The sequence below is a fragment of the Lactuca sativa genome, chromosome 4, assembly GCF_002870075.4.
Source record: "Lactuca sativa cultivar Salinas chromosome 4, Lsat_Salinas_v11, whole genome shotgun sequence".
Taxonomy (NCBI): domain Eukaryota; kingdom Viridiplantae; phylum Streptophyta; class Magnoliopsida; order Asterales; family Asteraceae; genus Lactuca; species Lactuca sativa.
In genome coordinates this window covers 280,350,510-280,375,508 of record NC_056626.2, presented here as the reverse complement: position 1 = coordinate 280,375,508, position 24,999 = coordinate 280,350,510, and the positions used below count along the sequence as shown (strand labels likewise).

The following is a 24,999-nucleotide window of genomic DNA, read 5'->3' as shown; positions in this document are numbered from 1 at the left end:
GTTGGATTCTCGTTATTGGCTATCATTGTTTGAAATTATATTACTATTTAATTGTATGTCTTATGGCACTAACCCTTTCTGAAACGTTAAATAAGGTTCTTTTTTTATTTTGTAAAATAGGGTTCTGGGTTTGGTTAAAGAGGTCACTTGTATATATATATATATATATATATATATATATATATATATATATATATATATATATATATATATATATATATATATATATATATATATATATATAAAAGACAAGTCAATCTTACCGTTAGTAGGCCTCATTCACGAAGCCGGTCTATAAGGGGTATAAGGAAATTGCCTATAAAATGGCGATTGAATAGGTGTCCACTCTTACCCACCGCTTTCTTAACTGGTGGAGGGTCGTTAGCCAAACGGGTAGGATATGACATTAATTATCATTAAAAGTATAATGATAATTATAAAGTAACTAAATGTTTTTATAAAATTCTCAATCTTAGTTACTTTAGGAAAAATGTGAAAATGATGTTATTCCATGAAATTGCACTTTGCACCTTGCCAAGTTGTTGGTGGAGCGTGTGTGATTAACCGACACACTAACTTGGACTAACAAGGCTGGCAAAGGGTAGTTTGATGTTTGTCATAGATCAATGGAGCGTGTGTGGTTAATCGACACATTAATTGATATTTGAGATATACTAATATTGAGTTAAGTTCGAAGAATAAGAGGTCCTATAGAACTAGGGGCCCTGAGCCGTAGCTTAATAAAAAAAATATAAAGTTGAACCGTCCCTATTGTCGACTTTTAGTTATCATTTTCTTCCTCCAACTTGAAAACACAAAATAAAAATAATTATCCTTTCGTTTCTCTTGAATTCGGAAAGAGAAAAATACTCATTATTTTACTTTGGGTTAATGTCATAAAAATCATCAAGTTTTCAGGGTTTTGTTGGTTTTGCCCAAAGTTGAAATTTATGTCCGTTTTAACCCAAACATTTTCGAAAAAATGTTCGGTTTTACCCTTTTACCGGTGATAACATGTTTTCCAGGTTACCATTATATTAAATTCGCAAAAAAAAACCCTTAAGTTTACCATTTCTTTTACGTTTTTACCCTTAAGTTTATAATTTTTTTTACACTTTTACCCTAAGTATATTTTTTTTTCATAATATACATATTCATGCAGAAAAATCGTATTTATTTGTGTGTGTGTGTGTTTGTTTTTGCATGATTATACCATTTAAAAAAATAAATAATATTTTTAGAATTATGAATATGTGTTTTATAGATATAGTTTTTAGAAGTATAAATACATATTTTTACATTTTTATATATTAATATGTATCTATACTTCTAAAAATATATTTATACTTAAAAAAAACATATATCAAAATACATATTTACACTTCTAAAAATATATGTATATACTTATATACACATGTTTATGAATGAACAAGTTTTTTTTTATTGATATGTATATTTTTAAATACATAAAAATACGTATTTATAGTTCTAAAAATATATTAATTTGTTTTTTTTACATCTTAAATGGTTTATCCAACAAAAAACCCATACACACACACACACACACACACATATATATATATATATATATATATATATATATATATATATATATATATATATATATATATATATATATAAAGAAATAACATTAAAAAAAATGTAAATACAATATTTAATTAAAAAATTTTCATATATAAATATGATTTTTCTACTTAAATACGTATAATATGAAAAAAAATACATAGGATAAAAGTGTAAAAAAAATTATAAACTTAAAGTTAAAAACATAAAAAAACTGTAAACTTAAGGTTTTTTTTATGAAGGTTTTTTTATGAAGTTAATATAATGATAACCTGTTATCATCAGTAAATAAAATCAAATATTTTTTTGAAAAATATTAGGATAAAAATAGACAAAAAAAAAAAAAAAATTTAATTTTGAACAAAAACCAAAAAAAAAAAAAAAAAAAAACCCTCACAGTCGCGAGAGGGTGTTAGGCTTTGGATGAGCACCTGTCCTGCTAATTATTACCTAACCATTCTTGTTCTTCCGTCTGGCGGACATTGATGGTACTGAATCTTGCAATTTTCCCAGCAAAAACTGATCCACAGCCCACACCTATCTCAGTTAACCTGTTCCGCTGATCTGCAGATTCTGCCTTCTTTGTATTCTAGCCAGAAAGGGAAAGAGAAGGTGACTTTTCAGTCGCACGTCTACCGATTTGTGAGATTCCTAAACCATAATGTTATTGAATTTGAAACCCTTCAATTCATTCGCCATAACGATGCTAGGTCTCTCACTTCTCATTCTTTTTTGTTACATTTTCTTCGATTTTCCCTCCACCACCACTTCTTCAATCCCAATTCCAACAAGTCAAACGCTAAGTCAACTTCAATTACATCCCCAATCTGATCCAGAACCGTTTCAGCTGTTGTTGGCTGCTTTCAGAAAATGGGATTCTCAAGTAGGTTGTTCTAATTTTAAAGCAAAACATGTGGATTTGATGAAACAAGGGTCAAATTCATCATCTTTGCAACGTGATGATCGTGATTATCAATGCAGTGAGTTGAAGATGAATCATGTGGGCGTGTTGATCAAAGGATGGACTTGGATTCCTGATAATTTGGATAATTTGTATTCGTGTAGATGCGGTTTGAGCTGTTTGTGGACGAAATCGCCTGTTCTTCTTGATAAACCGGATGCCTTGCTCTTTGAGACCACCACACCTCCATCTCGAGTACCATTCTTACCCATTAAACACCTTGCATATGTGTGGTTTCTGTGCATCAATTTTGGTACCTTTCAAATTCTAAATTGGTATAAATGTTTTTAGATTCTATATAAAAAAATATTCTTATTCTCATATTTTTCCTGAAATCAAAAGAATTCTTATCAATTTAGGGGTGTTTGGATTTTCATCTAGATTTATTACTGCAAATTCAGAATAATCAGCTTAGGGTAGGTAATTCACAAAAATTGATTATGATTTCAACTTTGAAATTATTTAGGCGAAAATAATCATTCGGGGTATGCCCATTTTCATAAGATGGTTAGCTCAAGGGAGTTTATGTTGTTATTAGCTAGGAATAGGATGGGTGTCAATGCAAATCTAGAACTTTTGTGGAGATATCTTGTCTGCCTCCTAAGAAATCAATCTTGTGTACTTACGAAAATGCCCCTAGTCATTCTTTCATATTTTTCAAAATTGAACATAAGATGCACTTTGGTTTGTAGAGACGCAAGGGAGATCCGCTCCGTGTGTATATGGATCTTGAGGCGGGTCGAAAAAGATCCGGTTTTGAAGACATTTTTATCAGCTACCATGCCAAAGATGATGTTCAGTCAACTTATGCTGGTGGCCTCTTTCATAATAACCGTAATTATTATCTTTCTTCCTATAAGAACAACGTAAGTGCCACATGCTTTCACTCTTTATAATAATCATCAATTTGATTGGGTTATATTCTTGTTTTTGCAATGACATAACAAAGTTGTTTTTTAGACAAAATGTAAAACCATGTTTCAGTCTAGGACCAAAGTATTTAACATGTTGAAACAGTTGTAAAATCAGAGCTGGTTACATAGATTGGTACTAAAAAAAAAGTTAAACATTATTGGGTAAATAAACTTTTAACCAACGCCATGCCATTAGATAACAAGTTTCCAGTTACAATGTGGTAAGAATAAAATGTAGTTGCATATTTCGGCTTTTGTAGCATAAATTGGGAAAATGTGAGATGTTGTTGTTGCAGAAACAATCATGTAATTGTAACCCTTTTTTAAAGTTTTGAGTATTGTACACATCACAAAGTATAACTGTATAAGTTGATGGTCTGCAAATGCATACCACGGATAATAATGCTTAAAAGGGGCTGAATGCAAGATTCGTTTACATTTCATTGTATTACAATGTACTTGTACTTTTTTGAAAATATGCCTAATTACTTTGATTTTTTTTTCCAACCATACTTTGAAAACTCTACCCAATAATTATAGGGTAGATTTTTCGGTAGAATGATGTAACAAAAATAAATTGAAAGCTACACTAAACAAATGAATGAAAGTAGATTGCTGCCTTTTGCATTTACCCCACCCCAAATCAAAATAACAAATACAGTATTTTTTATGGTAGAATGCTGTAATAGAAAAGAAAGAAAGAAAAATAATAAGAATGTTGGGTGTGATTATCAGGAAACTCTGGTTTATTGGTCATCCTCACGGTGTCTCCCTGAAAGGAATAAACTCGCAAAGACAATATTCGGTTTATTATCTCATCATTCATTTGGCAAGTGCTTGAACAACGTAGGTGGACTCGACATGGCACTTTCTCTATACCCCGAGTGCACTAAAGACCCGAATTCAGCCCCTCAATGGTGGGACCATCTTCATTGTGCCATGTCACACTATAAATTTGTTTTAGCAATTGAAAACACCTACACCCAGAGCTATGTAACCGAGAAGTTGTTTTATGCGTTGGATTCGGGGGCAGTTCCCATATATTTTGGTGCACCGAATGTGATGGATTTTGTGCCTCCACATTCCATTATTGATGGGTCAAAGTTTAAGTCAATGGAGGAATTGGCTGATTATGTCAAGGCACTTGCTAATGATCCGGTTGGGTATGCAGAGTATCATGCATGGAGACGCTGTGGTGTGGTTGGGAACTATGGGGACACACGGGCCACGAGTTTGGACACACTGCCGTGTCGCCTCTGTGAGGCTGTTAGCCGCAGAGCTGGTAGGGATGCTACAGCCAGGTGATGGTGCCTGCTTGCCCTTTGGGCCCTTTTTTGTTCAAAGATTTTGTTTTAGGTATTAAATGGGAGAGATAACACCATATGAATATCATCTCATGTGTCTCAGTGTCATACATATATATAAGCTTGTTTTTTTCTTTTACATGTATTATCTTCTTCTCTGTGGACTTTGACACGTGAGTTAGTTGTGTATTCCAAACAAAGGATTTGCTATTAAGAATCCAATTTTGAATCCAGTTGCCATGTTATGTGCATATCTAAATCAGGCAATACTAGTTTTACATATCATTGTTTAAGAGGTAAAACAACTTCACTTCACTTCCATTTTTTTTTTATTGTTGTAAAAATAATTTTAAATTTCAGAGTCATAACACTTAATTTAAGAAATCCAGTAAGCACTCAAGTTTTTGATGTTCCATCCATTTGATTGGAAGTTGGACAACATTAATTAAGTAGAAATAAAATCTGATCACAGACTACATTATTACATCATCGAAATAGTGGGTTATTCCATCAAGTTTACGTATTATGACATCACACCTCTTTCTACAGACATTTTAAACGTACTTGTCGTCGTTTTATGTTTTACAACATTTATACTAGATATTTGTTATAATCCATGTCTTTCATATTATACGTCATAATCCAAATCAACAAATTTTGCAAGAAGCAAGACTCTAGCGACGAGCTCAACAAAACATTTTGATTTTTGTCTCATCAATATCATTATAACCATCTTTTTTTTTATATATTAACAGAATAATTATTTATTAGATTGCCAATTTTTAATTATTAGCGTCAAAATAATCATATCTGGAAAATAATTGTTGTTACGGTTTCAATATTAAAAAATAATAATAAATAAATAAAGCAAAATCCGATAGATTAAGAAAGGAACTTTTGAGGTTTTAAAGTGAGATACCAGTAGTGCCATACATACATGTATATATATATTATTCTATATACAAATAGAAGCAGACTTGGTAAATTTAATAAAGAAAAGAGGTCAGGCGGGTTTCCAAACCGTAAGCACCTCCTGAAACATTTCCTGTATGAGTTCCCTCTCAGCAGTCCTAAAAAAGATATTAATCTCATCTTTGATATCATAAATCTTCCCAAAATCAAACAAATACGTCAAACACCCTTTCTTGAGTTTGTCAAGCTGGTAAAGCCAGGCCTCCTGCAACCTCTCGAGCACATTCCCTGAGTTTATATCCTCCAGCAAACTCTCCTCACACAAATCCTTCAAATTCCCAATCCCATACTTATTGGCCGCACTCAGGAGTGGGACCCGGTGGCGCCAGAACTCCTCCTGCTTGATGCTTCCATACAAGTAAGACAGAAGCGCAGTGCAAGACTCCAAGGACATGTCCTGGATGTTAATGGTGGAGGATTCTTTTTCCTGGAGGTTGTGGAGGAACATGCTGTGGAAGACGGGTGAGCTGGCAGAAAGTATGGCTTTGTGGGCTTTTAAACTCCCATCACACGTGTTGATGGTCACGTCAGCATCGATGGACTCCCGGAGCATCCGGGAAAGGCAACGCAGAATGCTGTCCGTTGCTGATGACCGCAGCGTCGTGTCCCGAGGCCATATCGAACTTGCTTCCTCTCCCTGCCCAAACCAAAATTATTACTCTATTATTCTTTATCTTCTTGCTACCAACTCGGCAACAATCTACTTACTCATTCATAATACCAATATACTTATGTTTACGTAACAAATAAATAGAGCCTCTTCTTCTACTTTATTTTTTGGTACATCCCCAAACAATATTGGTGTTATGACTTATGAAATCCATTATTATTGGTATAAAAAATCTAATTATGTTTGCTTATTATGGGTAATAAATGTAAGTACATTGCTTATGTAAAAAGTTGCTACTTCCTTCCTATGTTACTACTCCATTATGGAGTTGTTCAGTAAAGCATGAAGAAAATATTTCTATTTCATATTCTAAATTATGGAGTATCTAACACCATAACTATTAACTAACCTAACCCAAGTGCAATCTGTAATGAAAACCAGAAAGACCTTAAATAACTAATTAAACAAGGGGAAGGAATTAGAAAATGAAGATATCATAATCTACGTTTTGTTGTTTATTTTAAATAATATTTTTATTTATTTCAATTTATATAAACAATGGGTCTTTTAACAATAAAGGGAAAATCCCCCAACGAATGTGAAATACATGAAACCGTCCAACAAAACATCCCATGTTATGATTTATGAAAAAGGTTTGGTTTTTCTGCATATGAAAGAAAAGTAATAGTAAAATGAAGTTGCTTACATTAGCCGAATAAACCTGAAGGTCCAAGAACTCGACATCTATGATGAATCGACCATGGAAAGTAGAATCAACAGGCCACACAAAGTCTTCACTTGTCCGAAGAAGTCTCTCATGAACTGCAACATTAATCAACCAACTTTACTATTTCAAGCTAATATAAAGTATCTGCCAATTTGCCCAAAAGGAACTCATGTCAAACTTTACAAAGCATGATTATTTTACTTTTTTTCAGAAACGGGTTCGGATAGCAAAATCTAGCATCTGGAATTTCAGATATCCAGTTTTGGCATATTTCCATAGTAAAAAGGATGAATTTAGTACAAAGGATGAATATATATATATTATGTATTTTGGATAATCCGGAAATACATAATTTGGACTTTTGCAGTCATAGAGCATACTAATCCAAATATAGGAAAATCACCATTCAAAATTTTGGATTTCGGATTGAATAGATTCTTTGATTTTAACACCCGGATAGTGGTTACTGGTTACTAATTGTCTAATTCATAAGATAAGAATGTCATTAACTGAACACACTAGGAAACAATGCTTCAAATGGGAAGAAAATAAAAAAAAAAATTCTTGGTCTTATATAATATCGGCAAAATACATGCACCTATATAGGACCAACACAATGTGTCAATGCCTAATATCTTATTGGGATGAATTTCGTCATGAATGATTGGCAAAATTGCTCAAATTAGCAATGTACTTTACTCTTGCTGCCAACATAGATCATGATATCTTTTAACTATTATAGCAACATACTTTTCTCCACCTATAATAAAAACATATTTACAAGCTTCACGTTACATATTGCTGGTATCAGTTAAAAGATATAAGTATGTTCCTATTATGGGTAAGGAATTGTTTGTGTCTTCATATATTGTGTAAATAAAAGTAAGTATATTACTATTATGTGTAAAAAACGAATTACACTCTACATGTTTCAGGTTACATATGGCTATTATCGGTAAAAAATGTAAGTTGGTTAAACAATATAAATAGTTTGCTATTATGGGTAAGGAATTGTATGTACCTTGCTGTAATGTGCAATGAAATGCAAGTAATTTACTATTATGGGTAAAAGTAAAGTACTTTTTAGAAGTTTCAGGTTACATATTGCTATTATCAGTAAGAAGTCTAAGTACGTTGTTATTATGGGTAAAGAAATCAAAGTACATTGCTATTATGGGTAAGAGAATAAAGTACATTGCTCATATTCGTAAAAAGAGTAAACTTCATACGCGATTATTGCCTTAAATATAACAGGATGATATCAATACAATTTTTACTCTTGTAATAACTAAATCACCTATAATTTTAATATTATTAAAACTAATTTTGCTAAGTATTATTAGAGTAACTGTTAGTACTTTTCTTTAGTATTCATTCTTTTTGGCTTTAGGACAAGTGGCAAGTACTAATATTAGCATAAACATTTAAGTACACAGTTATATAGTAGAAAAAAAAAAAAGGTAAACCAAGGACATCACGTGAAATAATGTTATATAGTCAGATATATTATATGTACTTTATATACATGCATAGGTATGTATAGACATAAATATATACAAGTATTTACACATATGTAATTATGTATGTGTGCATATAGCTTGTAATCCCAAGATACTATTAGAAATCGGATACCAAAACACTTGGAAGATATTTTCTTTGATTGCGTGAAACTATCACCTTACACCTCTAGGTGATATGCCTTTGGTTGTCTTGGGACTGATGCTCTAGAGATAGTACTAGTTCTTTATGAGAGAACCTATAAACCTAGTTCCTTTATTGTATTCCTACGTCCCCAAGTATCCATAATTGAGATCTTCGGTTCTACCTTGGTATGCCCCATGAAGTGTAACTACTCAGAGCTTCAAGAGTGATCTATCTGTTGGATTTGATTCTCGTATGGTCTACAAATGGGGAAACGATCCCTCCCCTTTACACTTAAACCTGTTCCCAAATTTGCTATAGTTTTGTTTACTGATTCCTCGCTAAGCAATAGTGATTACTGAAATACCTTTATTAAATTATCTGTTGATACGCATACAGCAACTCGTAGATATTAATGAACAAACCCTAAAAACTTGTTATGTAGTCACAAATTCCATTAATTCAAAAGTCAGTAGTATTCCACAAGACTTGAGACTGCTGATGCGTGGAACACTGCTAATTGATAAGTATTAAAGATGAGAAGACACGCATAAAATAAGAGTGCGTACTTGGTGAGATGTATGGTCTGCGATTGGATCCCGCGGTGGTAACTCGAATTATGAATTTGGCAATCGGCGGCTGTTCTTTCGATAGGCGAGACGGCTCTGGAAACAGACGAACGTAAAGATGTCGATTCTTCTCGACTGATATTTGCCTATTTCATCATCTCAATCAAATATCATGAGGAATAAGATATAAATAAAGCAGTCGAGATGATTAATTATGGACTATGGAGAGAATGATTTGTTACCAATTCCATATGCCGATTTTGAAAGGTTCTGATCTTTTGTAAGTACAAGGTCCAAAATTGTCGATCCTCCATTGAGCCAACCTGGATATGGTCTCTACCTTGGTATCAACCATCCCCGAATCAAGAGCTCTCTGCATATACCTCTAACTCTCGTGTTGGAGTATCAAAGTAGATGCTACCTTCATTCCAGCGATACCCAAGCAAGTGAAGCAGCTCACGACTGATAATTCATAAATAAGCCTACGACTTTACCCATGTTTTATTATTTTTTAATTTTGCCTATGATTTATTCTTTATAAATTGAAGGGATATACTAAACTAGCTTTTCCTATAAACTAACTAAACTTATTATTAAAAAGGGAAAATGACGAAAAAAATATTTTATATATATATATATATATATATATATATATATATATATATATATATATATATATATATATATATATATATATATATATATATATATATATATATATATATATATATATATTCCATTTTATTATCCTTTTTTTTTCTGGTTAAAAAACCATCCATTTTTATATAAAAATTCTATGATAACCATTTGTATTTGTTCTAAAAAATTACTAATTTTCATTTGTGCTACAAAAAAACATTCATAAATTGGTGATTAAACTGAATTTTTCAAAAATATATTGTTTTTTAAAAGGGTAAATTACACGGATGGTCCCTAGCAATTTTTTTTAACTAGGACCATCCCTAATTTATATTTTCGTTACACGCTTGATCCATGTCCGTTATAAAAAGATTATTTTATCCTTAATAATTTATTATTTATTATTTTACTTTTTTATATTAATAATATATTAAAAAAAATTAAAAAAATAAAATAAAAAATCCCTAAGCAGCGTCTCCAATCCCTCATTGGCTCCCTGTTCACCCATTGTCTTCCATCATCACCATTCACTAGTTGCATCACCGATCAATTGCATCTCCGGTGACTCCAACAACATCACACATGGTTAGTGAGAAAATCCTTCATCTCCTTCCCTTCTTCACTCATGGGATTAACCCGTCTCTCTACTCTGCCACTCTTTATTTCAATTGAAAGCAGACGACACCTAAAAATCCAATTGCCTCACTCATGTTTTCCTCCACTAACATCTATTTCCAGCACCACCAGAAAAGGCGGAGGTGATGCAGGCACTCGAATCCGACGAGACAATACAAACTTGAGCAGTGGCCTCTTTCTTTGTCTCGGACCGGAAAGCATGTTACCGAACCAGAAGTGATAAATACAATAGATTTCATGTTTGATATCAGTTTCGGTGCCCAAATCGACTCTACAACACCGGTTAGGTTTGATTTCAGGTTTAATTTTCAGTTTAATATTTGATTGAGTTATAGGTTTGAATTAATTTCCGCATTCAATTTTCAATTTGATTTCATGTTTGATTTCAGTTTCAGGTTTGAATTCAGATTTGATTTTGAGTTTTGTGTTTGATTTCAGTTTCATATTTGATTTTAGTTTCAGTTTTAGTTTTGCATCTTGGATCAATTTAAGGTTCGGGTTCCATTCAATTTTGTGTTTGATTTCAGTATCAGATTCGATTGTAGCTGGAGAAGACAACTATGGGGGAGGTGAAAGTGCAGCCAGAGAAGACATTGTTAATGTGTGAGATTTTCCGACGAAAGGAGTGAGATTTTCCAACGATTGAACACAAGGAGGGAAGGGAGGAAAAAAGGCTTCGGTTGTGTAGGTTCTTGAATGAGACCAAAATATTTTTTTAATTAATACTTTTTCCACATTTAATTAATATTTTTTAACTAATTTATAATTTAAAAAAAAAAGATAAAAGAAATCAGTAAGGGTAAATTAGTCTTTTTTGAATGGTTAGGGACCAAGCGTGTAACGAAAATATAAATTAGGGACGGTTCTAGTTAAAAAAAGTTGCTAGGGACCAATCTAACAGATTACCCTAAACTACAGGGACCATCCATATAATTTACCCATTTTAAAATTAATACATAATTAATATGGCTATAACAAGTAATAGTGGTTGCGTTGAAATGTTCACCAAAAAATAGTATGTTTTTTTTAATTTATTAAAAATGGTTGGTTAAACAAAACCTTTGGAAAAATATAATGTTTTTTTTTGTAATAAACCTTATTAAAATAGTATTTTTTTTAGTTTTTAGAAAATGATAATCTTTTTAGTTTTTGCAAAGTGATATTTTTCATACTTATACATCAAATTTTCATGTTTGTTTTGAAATGTCAAATATTATTGTTTTTCAATTTCATATATATATATATATATATATATATATATATATATATATATATATATATATATATATATATATATATATATATATATATATATATATATAAGGTTCTAGCACAACAATATTTGGTGTTGTTCACCCTTTTTTAGATTGAAGGTTCAAGTCTTATCGTTGACATATGTAGATTTAATGAGTAGTTTATAAGTAGGTTAGACGTTTCAAAAAAATATATAGAAGTGTTCATTAGAAATTTAAAAATAAATAAATAAATCTTGAGATTTCTTTTAATCATATATGATTACTTGATAATCATATAATATTCTCAATGGAACCAATATATATATATATATATATATATATATATATATATATATATATATATATATATATATATATATATATATATATATATATATATATATATATATATATATATATATACACGTTCTATGGAAAACAAAAAACACCTAAAAATCATAGAAATGCATAACAAAAATACTTAGAGATCACAAATCTATTTTTTGACTTTATATTCCTAAAAATCACAACATTTTATATAATTTCACTTAATTTTGTTTTTGAAAAAACGTTCGATGTTGGCTAGTCAGTGGACTATGATTAAGAGATTAATAGGCTAGGTGAAGATTAATTAGGGGACCCCAAATTGCTTATTCATTGAGTTACAAAAAATGACTAATATCATAACAAAGTTCATAGATACTAGTATCATAACAAAATAAGTTAATATGATTAATACAACACTAATCGTTTATCAAATAGTTTCTATTGAGATAAAACTCTTCAAATTGTTAAAATTCCATTGTTTTCTATTGTTTCGATCATTGTGTAAAAAGAGATTAATTGCTAGACGTCTTCTAGTCAATTGAGTAGTATCTAGAGACTAATGGAAGATTAATCAAGACTTCATCAGAACTTTTACAAGAGTAATATATATACTTTACATTTATTATGTTTTTTTAACATTTTGTTAGATTTCAATAAAAAATGAAGTATTATTTTTGAAAACTGTAATTCGGATAGGAATCTAAAATACCGACCTAAAACATATTTATTTCTCAAAAGATATTTTTTATGGTGTTCGCAATGGCAGAACTAAGAAGAGGACAAGAGTGGCCATGGCCACCCTAGTTTTTTAACTTCTAACTACCGAATATTACTGAGTTAATAACTAGATATTTATTTTCTAGAAATCTAAATAGCCAGCCTCTCTACTTTTTTTTCTTCCAAATTCCTATAACTTTATTTTAAACCAAATCAAAACTAGCATTATCTTATTTGAAAACTTATCAAGTGAAAATCAAATTTAACCTGTAAACTTATCAGATGGAAAAACATTTTACAAGAAAACTTATCATAAGGACAACTAATTTAACCTAAAAAACTAAATAATTAACACTGTAAAAATACCGAAATATCAGTTACTTGTTGGGATTTGATACGAAATAAAAGTTTGTTTTTCATAAAAACCGACAACAGGGGACTTTAAAAATAACAAATTTATTTTTAGTTCATAACAAAACCAAACCATCATGGATCCATTTATAGTGGTTAGAATGAAATAAAAACAACCATATTATGTTTTAGAGATAACATTTGAAGCCTTTGAACCCACCTAGTTTTGGGGTGTTGATGAAGATAACAAAAATCAAAGTGTATGGTTTCTCTACAAGTATCCACCATCAAGAGTAAAGCACTTGGAATGCTAGTTCCTTCTTGTATTCTTGAGTGTCTTAAGCCTTTAAGTGTTTAACTCAAATAAGCACTAAAGGAACAACTCAAGAGGTCTTCTAAACCACCAAACTAACTTCAAAAGAGAGAGAGAGAGAGAGAGAGAGAGAGAGAGAGAGAGAGAGAGATAAGAGGAAAAGAATAGAGAGTTTCGGCCATGTGCTTCAAGAGAAGAAATGAGACCAAAAACTTGCACATTTCTCATTCATAAGACACTATTATATAGTCCATGAAAGGTAAGGCCTAACAATTAAAATAATCTAAAGTAATGGTAGCCTTTAGAAGCATGGGAGACAAAAGGTGGAAGGTTGACAAGCAACCTCCCACACCTTTACCAACTTTCGGCCATGCCTCATTTTATAAGAAAGATTCTTTATTTTTTATAAATGCCAAGTTTATAAAATATAAACTTTGTCTTTAGGTAAAAGACAAAAGAATCAAACTAGTCCAAAATATTGTGTATGACTTCTTAATTCATACCATATGAAATAATAACTAGTTATACTCTCTTACAATTATTATTTTCACAAAACAATAATTATTCCCTAATTAAAATACAAGAATTGATATTATATATTAATAATCATATTAATAATAAATATACAAAATGTGCCAACTTGATAAAGGTGTGACCCTATAGGATCATATATTATTAGCAATATCACTCCATAATGATTCTTGGGCATATAGATCCAACAATCTCCTACTTGCAAAAGATTCATTATAGACTGACATAAACAGTAGCTGACATCTAGGAACAGACTATTGCCCCTAACATCATATAAAGGGTGCCATTTCATCAACAGCCAATTCCAGGAGCTCTAAGCTACAATTGTTACTAAAGGTGTGGTATCAATTATTCATTTATCTCAGACATCATGTTGCACATGAGATATGGATCACAATCAATCTCATTTAATGTTCAAATTTAACTAAGGCCTTATATGTCATGCTCTCAACGAATAAGAGGGACAACTCCCATCTTGACTACATACGCCCATTAATGTAGTTCATGTCATACCCAACGATGGCTGTTATGACTGCCTTTTACGAAACAACGTTAAACCATGTCAAAGCTTCCTACACACCAAATCCTAAATGTGTATATTAGGTCTAAGAATACAAAGATCATCTCGACTACATATGTCTATCAATGTAGTTCATTTCATACCCAACGATAGTCGTTATGACTGCCTTTTACGAAACAACGTTAAACCATGTCAATACATAATGATACCTACACTTCAAATCCAAATATGTGTTGGATAAGGTGTCTAAGTCCATAACTATATTTGGTATGTACTTGACCCGATTTAGCATGGTCCATTTGGGTTGCATGGCATCAGAACAATTTGGATAGACTTTTGTGAGAAATGGATATTTATGATTTATTAATATATTATATGTTCTAATATATTAATATGAATTATTTAATTAGTATTGATCAAGAATTAGTTTGGAATTAATTTTGTGATCAAAAGAGACTAATTAAATAAATGAGGATTGATTTGGTAAACCATTCATTCTTATATAGTGGGCTTGTGATCCATAGTTCTTCATGCTGGGCTAAACCCATGTCCCATGGATACTCCATGGAGGTTAAAACCCATGGATCATGAGGAATGTGAAAATTCATGAGTTACATGGTGTAACACTAATGTGCACACTATATAAAGAAGCCTCATACTAGCAAAATCGGCACTTAAGATACACAAGTGAGGGCTAGCCAATTTTGGTGCAATATAATCTTCTCTCAAGTTATTCCAATTGTTGGTGATGTTGTGTGAAGCATTTGAGGCATCACATTTGGGGTGATAGGCTCACAAAGTCTTAAGGAATCAAAGCTACAAGAAAGGTATGTCATTCTACTAGAATTTTGTATTACATATACCCCATGATATGCTAGTTAGGATGAAACCTTGGAAAAATGAAAGTTTGCATGTATAATAGAGAAAAAATAGATCCAAGGTTTATAGGGTTGCATGCATGCCATAGGAGTGTTAGAATGCTCAAACCCAACAGTGGTATCAGAGACTATGCTTGTTTTCAATTATACTTGATGTTACTTGCTAAAAAATCGATTTTCTGCTCACTATTCTGTGAACTCGCCGAGTCCATAGGGGGGACTTGACAAGTCCATGTTAAAATTCATCCAACTCGTCGAGTTGGTTCTTGCACTCGACGAGTTGGAGGCCCTGAGTGCAGAATTTCGAGCTTCAATGCTGGAATTGGACTAGGATCATTACCCTAAACTCTTTTTAGATTGTTAAACCTATTTTTGATGTGGTAATGATTGTGCTTACCCAATTTCAGAGATAATTGTCAAAGTTTCAAGTTTTATATTAAGTTTATATGATTCTTGAAAATTGTTGATATGAATTATGCATGCTTGTGAGTTTTGTTAGATCATAGAAATTATTTGACATGCTTGTTAGTTTAATTGTTGATCTAAATGCTTTTTAATGGACTCCATAACTTGTCCTCAAGTTATGGAATTCCAAGAGTCTTTTCCATTAAAATTATTAAAACTCATAAGTTATAGAAATGAAAGGTTTTGAATAGTTTCAAAACTTGCCCTCAAGTTTTGGAATTTGAAAGTCACTTTAGAATACTTTAATTCCAAACCTTAGAATTTAAAAATTTAAAATTCAACCCTTATACTATTATAATATTATAAGCTTAATAATATATATATATATATATATATATATATATATATATATATATATATATATATATATATAAGAACAAGTCAGTCTTACCGTTAGTAGGCCTCATTCACGAAGCCGGTCTATAGGGGGGGGGGGGTATAAGGTTACTACCTATAAAATTGTGGTTTAATGGGTGTCCACTCTTACCCACCGCTTCCTTGACTGGTGGAGGGTCGTTAGCCGAACATGTAGGACAAAGACTATAATTCTCATTAAAAGTATAATGATAAATATAAAGTAACTAAATGTTTTATAAAATCCCAATCTTGGTTACTTTAGGAAAATATGGAATTGATGTTAACCCATGAAATTACACTTTGCACCTTGCTAAGTCGTTAGTGGAGCGTGTGTGGTTAACCGACACACTAACTTGGACTAACAAGGGTGGAAAAGGGCGGCTTAAGTATTATCACAAATCGGTGGAGCGTGTGTGGTTAACCGATACATAGATTAGGTGATAGAATTAAGAGTACCAAGTTAATTTGCATGGTTATTCACACCTTGGTTGTGATCATCGGTATCCTAGTCACAAACTTGAAGGGCATAATCGAGATTTAAACATGCCATTGAATTGTTCAATGAATCTCAAAAGATCTAGGAGTTTCAATCCATATAAAACTTAATAATCTGTTTCGTTTTTCATGGTTGAAATTGGTAAATCGTCATTTACCTACCTTTAAATATTTTGTAGTTTGGATTACGGCATCCCTTTTCCAAGTTATAAAATATTGTGTTGGGTCCTAGCCTTAATATTTCATTTGGGTGTCTTATTAAGGACTTTTTATCTAATCTAAACTTGTCTTTCTTCATTTTCAGATGTCTTCAAACAATGCTTTTGGCTCAAACCCTACTGGCTCCTTTTCTCTCACGAATCTTTGTGGGAGAGTCATCTTTGATGGGACTACTTTGCATGATTATTCACACCTTGGTTGTGATCCTCGGTATCCTAGTCACAAACTTGAAGGGCATAATCGAGATTTAAACATGCCATTGAATTGTTCAATGAATCTCAAAAGATCTAGGAGTTTCAATTCAATTAAAACTTAATAATCTGTTTCGTTTTTCATGGTGGAAATTGGTAAATCGTCATTTACCTACCTTTAAATATTTTGTAGTTTGGATTATGGCATCCCTCTTCCAAGTTATAAAATATTGTGTTAGGTCCTAGCCTTAATATTTCATTTGGGTGTCTTATTAAGGACTTTTTATCTAATATAAACTTGTCTTTCTTCCTTTTCAGATGTCTTCAAACAATGCTTCTGGCTTAAGCCCTATGGCTCCTTTTCTCTCATGAATCTTTATGGGAGAGTCATCTTTGATGGGACTAATTTCAATGATTGGATTAGGAACATAAGGATGGTCACTCGCTATGAGGACAAGGAGTATGTCCTTGATAAGGGGCTAAAGGTTATTGATGAGTCTTCTGCTACTCCAGAGGAGATTTCTGAGTACATGAGAAGGATGCCACTAAGGTATCTTGTATCATGTTGGCTACCATGACAGCAGAACTCCAGAAATCCTATGAAGATTTCTACCCTTATGAGATGCACCAGGACTTGATGGAAAGATACCATCAGAGTGTTCGTCAGGAAAGGTATGAAATCATCACCTCCATGATAACAACAAAAATGAAGGATGGAGAGTCTATCACGGGCCACCTGCAAAAAATGTAAAGATTCATGGACCGTTTGCTAAAGTTAAATGTGAACTTTCATGAGGAGTTAGCAATAAATATCATTCTACACTCCTTACCCTCCTGTTATGATCATTTCCGCATGATCTATCATATGAATAAGGAGGAGGTCACACTTAGCAAACTTCAAGGACTTTTGAGGTAAGAATGTTGTTACCACTCCTACTACATCCCCTGTTATGGCAATCGGGCAAGGTAAAGGGAAAAAGAGGAAGACCCCTTCTAAGGGTACCAAGGGAAAGTCTCTTGATGGCTCCTCTTCGAGTGGAACCAAAGGTGGTTCTGCCACTCCCTCTTCCAACCCGAAGGATGCACAATGCTTCTACTGTCAGGAAAAAGGGCACTAGAAGCGAAGCTGCCCCAAGTACTTACAGGATGTTAAGGATGGAAAAGTGAAACCCACTCATGCAGGTATTTACACTATATTGTCTATTAACTCACCATATACTAATTCTTGGTTCCTTGATACATGGTGTGGAATTCACACTTGTTCTGATTTGCAGGGCCTAAAAAGAAGCGAGGATGTGGAGCATGGGAAGATAAACTTGATCATGGGGAATAGGAAAGTTTCACCTGTCACCAAGATTGGAGTTTATTCTTTATTGCTTAGGAGTGGATTAATATTAGATTTGAATAAATGCTTTTACTCATCTGAAATGACGTGAAATATTATTTCCTTTCATGGTTTATACAAACAAGGATTTACTTTTTCATTTGATAATGAATGTGGTGGTATTAATGCTTTTTATAATGGTGTTTTTTTATATTTTAAAGCATTACCTTGTGATGGTGTATATTAAACTTTGTCGGTTGTAGACGACTTAGGAAATAATGTATTGGATATTGATTCTTCCACTAGTTTGGATAGAGCATCCTTTTGTCATTGTCGTCTTGGACATGTCAACAAGAAGCGCATAGGACAACTCCAAAAGGCTCCAAAAGGCTGAAGTCTTGGAGTTATTTGACTTAAAGTCAGTTGATAGTTGCGAATCTTGTTTACTTGAAAAAATGACTAAGTCACCCGTCACTGGCACTTGTGCTAGGGGTGAAGGTTTGTTGGATCTCATACATACAGATGTGTGTGGACCCTTCAGAATCGCCACAAGGGATGCTAACCGCTTCTATGTGACTTTTACTAATGATTACAGTAGATATGGTTATGTATACTTAATCAAGCATAAGTCAGAAACCTTTAAGAAATTCAAAGAGTTTAAACAAGAAATAGAGAATCAGTTGGGCAGGACGATAAAGATGCTCCAATCCGATTGGGGTGGTGAGTATCTTAGTATTGAGTTCCTTGACTATGTTAAGGAATATGGCATTGTTTCACAATTGACACCTCCTAGGACACCACAGTTGAATGGTGTGGCTGAGAGGTGCAATCGGACCTTGTTGTACATGGTTCGTTTCATGATGAGTCGAGCTTCATTACCAATCTCATTCTGGAGGTATGCCTTAGAGACTTCCGCCCATATCCTTAATATAGTCCCTACCAAAAAGGTTTCTAAAACACCTCATGAGATGTGCACTAGGAAAGTTCCCACTTTAGAACACGTCAAGATTTCGGGTTGCGAGGCTTTCATGATGCATGAGAATCACGAAAAGCTCGAACCTCAAAGTGAGCGGTGTATTTTCATCAGTACCCGCAAAAATCCTTTGGTTATATCTTCTACAGACCGAGTGACAATGTTGTCTTCGTGGCAAGGAGAGGAGTCTTTCGTGAGAGAGAATTTATAGGCCAAGGAAGCAGTGGGGAGGCAAATTGACCTTGAAGAACTTCAAGATTCAAGCGGTGAAGAAACCTCAAACACTAGCAATCAACCTGAGGAGGAAGATCCTGTTGAGCCGATTGATGAGTCCGTACCTCTGAGGTGTTCCACAAGATTTAGGAGCACACCTGATTTTTATTATGGTTTCCATATTACTACAGAAGGTGATACATTTATCAGTGATAGTACACTAATAAATTTGGATGAACCTAACAACTTCAAGGAAGCCATGGCAGACCCTGAGTCTGCCAAATGGAAAGAGGCTATGGACAGCGAGATTCAGTCCATGTCTGACAATCAAGTTTGGAACTTGGTTGACAATGTACCGGGCCATAAGACAGTCGGATGCAAATGGATCTTCAAGAAGAAGACCGACATGGATGGGAAGGTACACACTTATAAGGCGCGACTTGTTGCGAAGGGCTTTACTCAAACTCCAGGAGTTGACTATGATGCGACCTTCTCACCAGTAGTGAAGATTAAGTCTATTAGGGTTATGCTAGCCATAGCTGCATTTCATGATTATGAAATATGGCAAATGGATGTCAAAACCGCTTTTCTTAATAGAAAGTTGGCCGAGGATGTTTACATGAGTCATCCAGAGGGTTTAGTTGATGAAAAGTACCCTAATAGAGTGTGTAAGCTTGAGAAATCCATCTATGGATTAAAACAAGCATCTCGCAGATGGAATCTTTGTTTCGATGAGAAAGTCAAATAGTTTGGCTTTTCGAGGAGCAAGGATGAGTCCTGTGTATATGTTAACGCTAGTGGGAGTATAGTTAGATTTTTGGTATTGTATGTGGATGACATACTGCTCATAGGAAATGACATCCCTACCTTGCAGGAGGTTAAGTCCTAGCTTGGGAAGTGTTTCGCTATGAAGGACCTTGGAGAAGCTGCCTATATCCTAGGGATAAGGATATTGAGAGATAGGAATAAGAGACTAATTGGACTTAGTCAAAGTACCTACTTGGATAAGGTGCTAAAAAGATTCAACATGCAGGAGTCCAAGAAAGGTGACTTGCCGATCCAGAGTAATACCAAACTGAGTACCATATGCTTCCGTTCATGTATGCTATGACTTATACTCGCCCTGATGTGGCTTTTGCTTTGAGCATGGTCAACAGATATCAAGGGAATCCTAGCAAGGCTCACTGGACTGCGGTGAAGAACATGTTGGATAAGGTGTCTAAGTCCATAACTATTTCTGGTTAGTACTTGACCCGACCCGGCATGGTCCATTTGGGTTGCATGGCACCATGCAATTGGATAGACTAAATGAGAGGAATAACACTTGGAGATTATTAATATATTATAAGTTCTAATATATTGATAATATTATTTGATTAGTTTGATCAAAGAATTAATTTGGAATTAATTAAGTGATCAAAAGATAACTAATTAAATATATGGGTTGATTATGTAAATCATTTATATCTTGTATAGTGGGCTAAGAGGCTCCATGGATTATCAAGTTGGGTTCTACCCATAGGATGCTCCATGGATGCTCCATGGGAGTTACAAACCCATGGGTCATGGAAATGAAGAGTCATGACACATTAGGGTTTACATGGTGTAACCCTAGATGTGTCAACACTATATAAGGATCCCATTCTCCACCAAAATTGGCTACACATAAGAAACTAGAGGGCTAGGCCGATTTCAAGAAGTGTGTATTCTCTCAAAAGTCTTTCCAAGAGCATTTGGTGTTGTGTGAAGCATTTGAGGCATCACACTTGGGGTTCTAGGCTCACAAGGTTTCAACGAACATAAGCAACAACAAGGTAAGTTATTCTATCTTTCATTCAAGTTAGAAATTGTTCCCCATGTATGCTAGATAGGAATATAACCTTGGAATTCAACTTTGCATGATAATTAGACAAACATAGATCCAAGGTTATTAGGGTTGCATGTACACTTAGGAAGTGTTAGAATGCTCAAAACCCATCAGTGGTATCAGAGCCTAGGCTTGTTTGTTTGTTATTTGTGCTTAAAAGTTGAAAAAAGTCGAAAAACTTGTTGTCTGCCTGATGAACTCGCCGAGTCCATGGGGAGACTCGCCGAGTTCACTTGTATCTTCAACCTACTCGCCGAGTAGGTTCATGCACTCGGCGAGTAGGAGCCACAGTGTGCAGATTTTCGACTTTAGTTGCTAGAAATAGACTAGAAACATTACCCTAAACTGTTTTGGTACTTGAAAACTTGTTTTAGATGGTGTAATGTATTTGCTAATCCATTTACAACAACTAGTTATCAAAATTACAAAGTTTTAAGTGTAGTTTTGATTCATGAAAGTGTTCATATTCATGTTCTTGATCTTATGATGTTTAGATGATCATAGGAATTATTTGTAACCTATGTGGTAGTTTAATTCTTGATCATAATGTGTTTTAATGGAGTCCATAACTTGTCCTCAAGTTATGGAAAACCAAAAGTCACTTGAGTTAAAACCATTAAAAGAACACAAGAGTTAGAAAAATGAAGAGTCTTCATTTTTATTACTCTAATAAACTCATAAGTTACAAGAAATGAAAAGTTTTGAAAGTTTTCAAAACTTGCCCTCAAGTTTTGGAACAAGTAAAGTCATGCTTAAAACTTTAGTTCCAACCCTTAGAATTATAAAAGTTAATATTCAACCCTTATACTTATATTATTATGATTTAATAATTATATATATATATATATATATATATATATATATATATATATATATGTATAAAAACAAAGTCGTCTTACCGCTAGTACGCCTCATTCACGAAGCCGGTCTATAAGGTGGGTATAAGGTTGTTGCCTATAAAATGGCAACTTAATGGGTGTCCACTCTCACCCACCGCTTACTTGACCGGTGGAGGGTCGTTAGCCGAACGGGTAAGACAAGGACTTATAAATTCTCATTAAAAGTATGATGAATATTATAAATTAACTAAATGTTTTATTAAATTCCCAATCTTAGTTACTTTAGGTAAAATGTGAATAAGGTGCTAATCCATGAAATTACACTTTACACTCTGTTTAAGTCGTTGGTGGAGCGTGTGTGGTTAACCGGCACACTAACTTGGACTTAACAAGGTAGGTAAAGGGTGACTTAAGGTTTATTATAGTATCAATGGAGCGTGTGTGGTTTACCAGGACATCGATTGAGTGATAAACTTTAAGGGTACCAAGTGATTTGCATGGTTACTTCACACCTCGTTTTGTGATCCTCGGTATCCCAGTCACAAAACTTGGAGGGCACACTCGAGATTGAAACATGCCTTTGAAAAGTTCATTGAATCTTAAAGAATCTAGGAATTTCTAAGAACCAATCAAAAACCTAATATTTAATATTTCGTTTTTCGTGGTGGAAATTGGTGAAACGTCATTCACCTACCTTTCAAATATGTTATAGCTTGGATTACGGCATACCTCTTCTAAGTTATAATATATTGTGATTGGGTCCTAGCCTTAATATTACATTTGGGTGTTTTATTAAGGACTTTCTTAATATCTAAACTAATCTTGTCCTTTTCTTTTAGATGTCTTCAAACAATGCTGCTTCTGGCTCTAATCCCAATGGCTCCTTTACCCTTATGAACTTGTGTGGGAAAGTCACTTTTGATGGATCCAACTTCAATGAGTGGATCAGAAACATCACGATGATTACCTACTACGAGGACAAAGAATATGTCCTTGACAATGAGCTTAAGGAGATTGATGAGACCACTGCAACTCCCCAGGAGATCGCTGACTTTCAGGCACATGAAAGGGATGCTACCAAAGTGGCATGCATCATGATGGCCACAATGACAGCGGAACTCCAAAAGTCCTATGAGGATTTCTACCCTTATGAAATGCACCAAGATCTGATGGAAAGATACCATCAAAGTGCACGACAAGAGACGTATGAAATCATCTGCTCCATGATAACAACCATGATGAAGGACGGGGAATCCGTCACGAGCCACATGCAGAAAATGCAAAGGTATGTGGATCGATTGCTGAAGCTTAATGTGAACTTCCCTGAGGAGCTTGCAATAGATATCATTTTGCACTCCGTACCATCGTGCTATGATCAATTCCGCATGACATATCACATGAATAAGGAAGAGGTCACACTCAACAAACTTCAGGGACTTCTCAAGACCGCAGAAACAGGTCTTAAGAGGAAGTCGGTTGTTAACACTCCTACTCCAAACTCTACTCCGGTTTTGGCAATCGGGAAAAGTCGAGGGAAGAAGAGAAAGAGCTCTTCTAAGGGTACCAAGGCTCGGACCCTTGATGGCTCTTCTTCAAGTGGGACCAAGAAAGGTTTCGTCACTCCTTCTTCTGACCCAAAAGAGGCTGAATGCTTCTATTGCCATGAAAAATCACATTGGAAGCGGAACTGCCCAAAATACCAGCAAGATGTGAAGGATGGGAAAGTTAAACCCAACCATGCAGGTATTTACACTATCATTTCTAATAACTCACCCCATTCTAAATCTTGGATCCTTGATACCGGTTGTGGTATTCATATTTGTTATGACTTGCAGGGACTAAGAAGAAGTGAGAATGTGGAGCAAGGAAGAATAAACTTAATCATGGGGAATAGGAAAGCTTTACCTGTCACCAAGATTGGAGTTTATACTTTATCACTAAGTAGTGGGTTTAGTTTAGATTTGAATAAGTGTTGTTATTCGCCAGAAATGGCAAGAAATATTATTTCCTTTCATGCATTGTATAAACAAGGTTTCACCTTTTCATTTGATAATGAAGTTGGTTCGATTAATGCTTTCTTTAATAATGTTCTTTATTTTAAAGCATTACCTTGTGATGGCGTGTATGAAACAGTATCTGTGGTTGATAACTTAGGAAATAATGTATTGTGTATTGATTCTGTTAATAATAATAACTTGGATAAAGCATCATTATGGCATTGTCATTTTGGACATATAAGCAAGAAACGCATAGGCCAACTCCAAAAGGATGGAGTCTTGGAGTCATTTGACCTAAAGTCAGATGATAGCTGCGAATCATGCTTACTTGGAAAAATGACAAAGTCACCCTTCACAGGTTCTTGTGAGAGGGGTGAAGGTTTGTTGGACCTTGTACACACGGATGTGTGTGGACCATTCAAACATGCCACAAGGGATGCTAATCGTTATTATTTGACTTTTACTGATGATTATAGTAGATATGGATATGTCTACTTGATCAAGCATAAGTCAGAGACTCTCGAAAGGTTTAAGGAATTTAAACAGGAAGTCGAGAATCAATTGGGCAGGAACATTAAGATGCTTCGATCCGATCGTGGTGGTGAGTATCTTAGTTCAGAGTTCCTTGAC

General features: G+C 33.8%; 2 protein-coding genes across 2 annotated transcripts; one reads left to right on the top strand and one right to left on the bottom strand.

Annotated features, from left to right (window-relative positions):
* Positions 1-1,996: 1,996 nt before the first annotated feature.
* On the top strand, positions 1,997-4,996 carry LOC111918717 (alpha-(1,4)-fucosyltransferase). Its single transcript, XM_023914346.3, has 3 exons — positions 1,997-2,740; positions 3,238-3,411; positions 4,195-4,996. The coding sequence occupies exons 1-3, from the start codon at positions 2,246-2,248 to the stop codon at positions 4,762-4,764; spliced, it is 1,239 nt and encodes a 412-aa protein (XP_023770114.1). The 5' UTR covers positions 1,997-2,245; the 3' UTR covers positions 4,765-4,996.
* A 630-nt stretch (positions 4,997-5,626) lies between these two features.
* Positions 5,627-9,759, bottom strand: LOC111918718 (BTB/POZ domain-containing protein At1g21780). Its single transcript, XM_023914347.3, has 4 exons — positions 9,525-9,759; positions 9,283-9,428; positions 7,052-7,167; positions 5,627-6,372 (listed from the first exon to the last, which is right to left on the bottom strand). The coding sequence occupies exons 1-4, from the start codon at positions 9,659-9,661 to the stop codon at positions 5,767-5,769; spliced, it is 1,005 nt and encodes a 334-aa protein (XP_023770115.1). The 5' UTR covers positions 9,662-9,759; the 3' UTR covers positions 5,627-5,766.
* Positions 9,760-24,999: the final 15,240 nt, after the last annotated feature.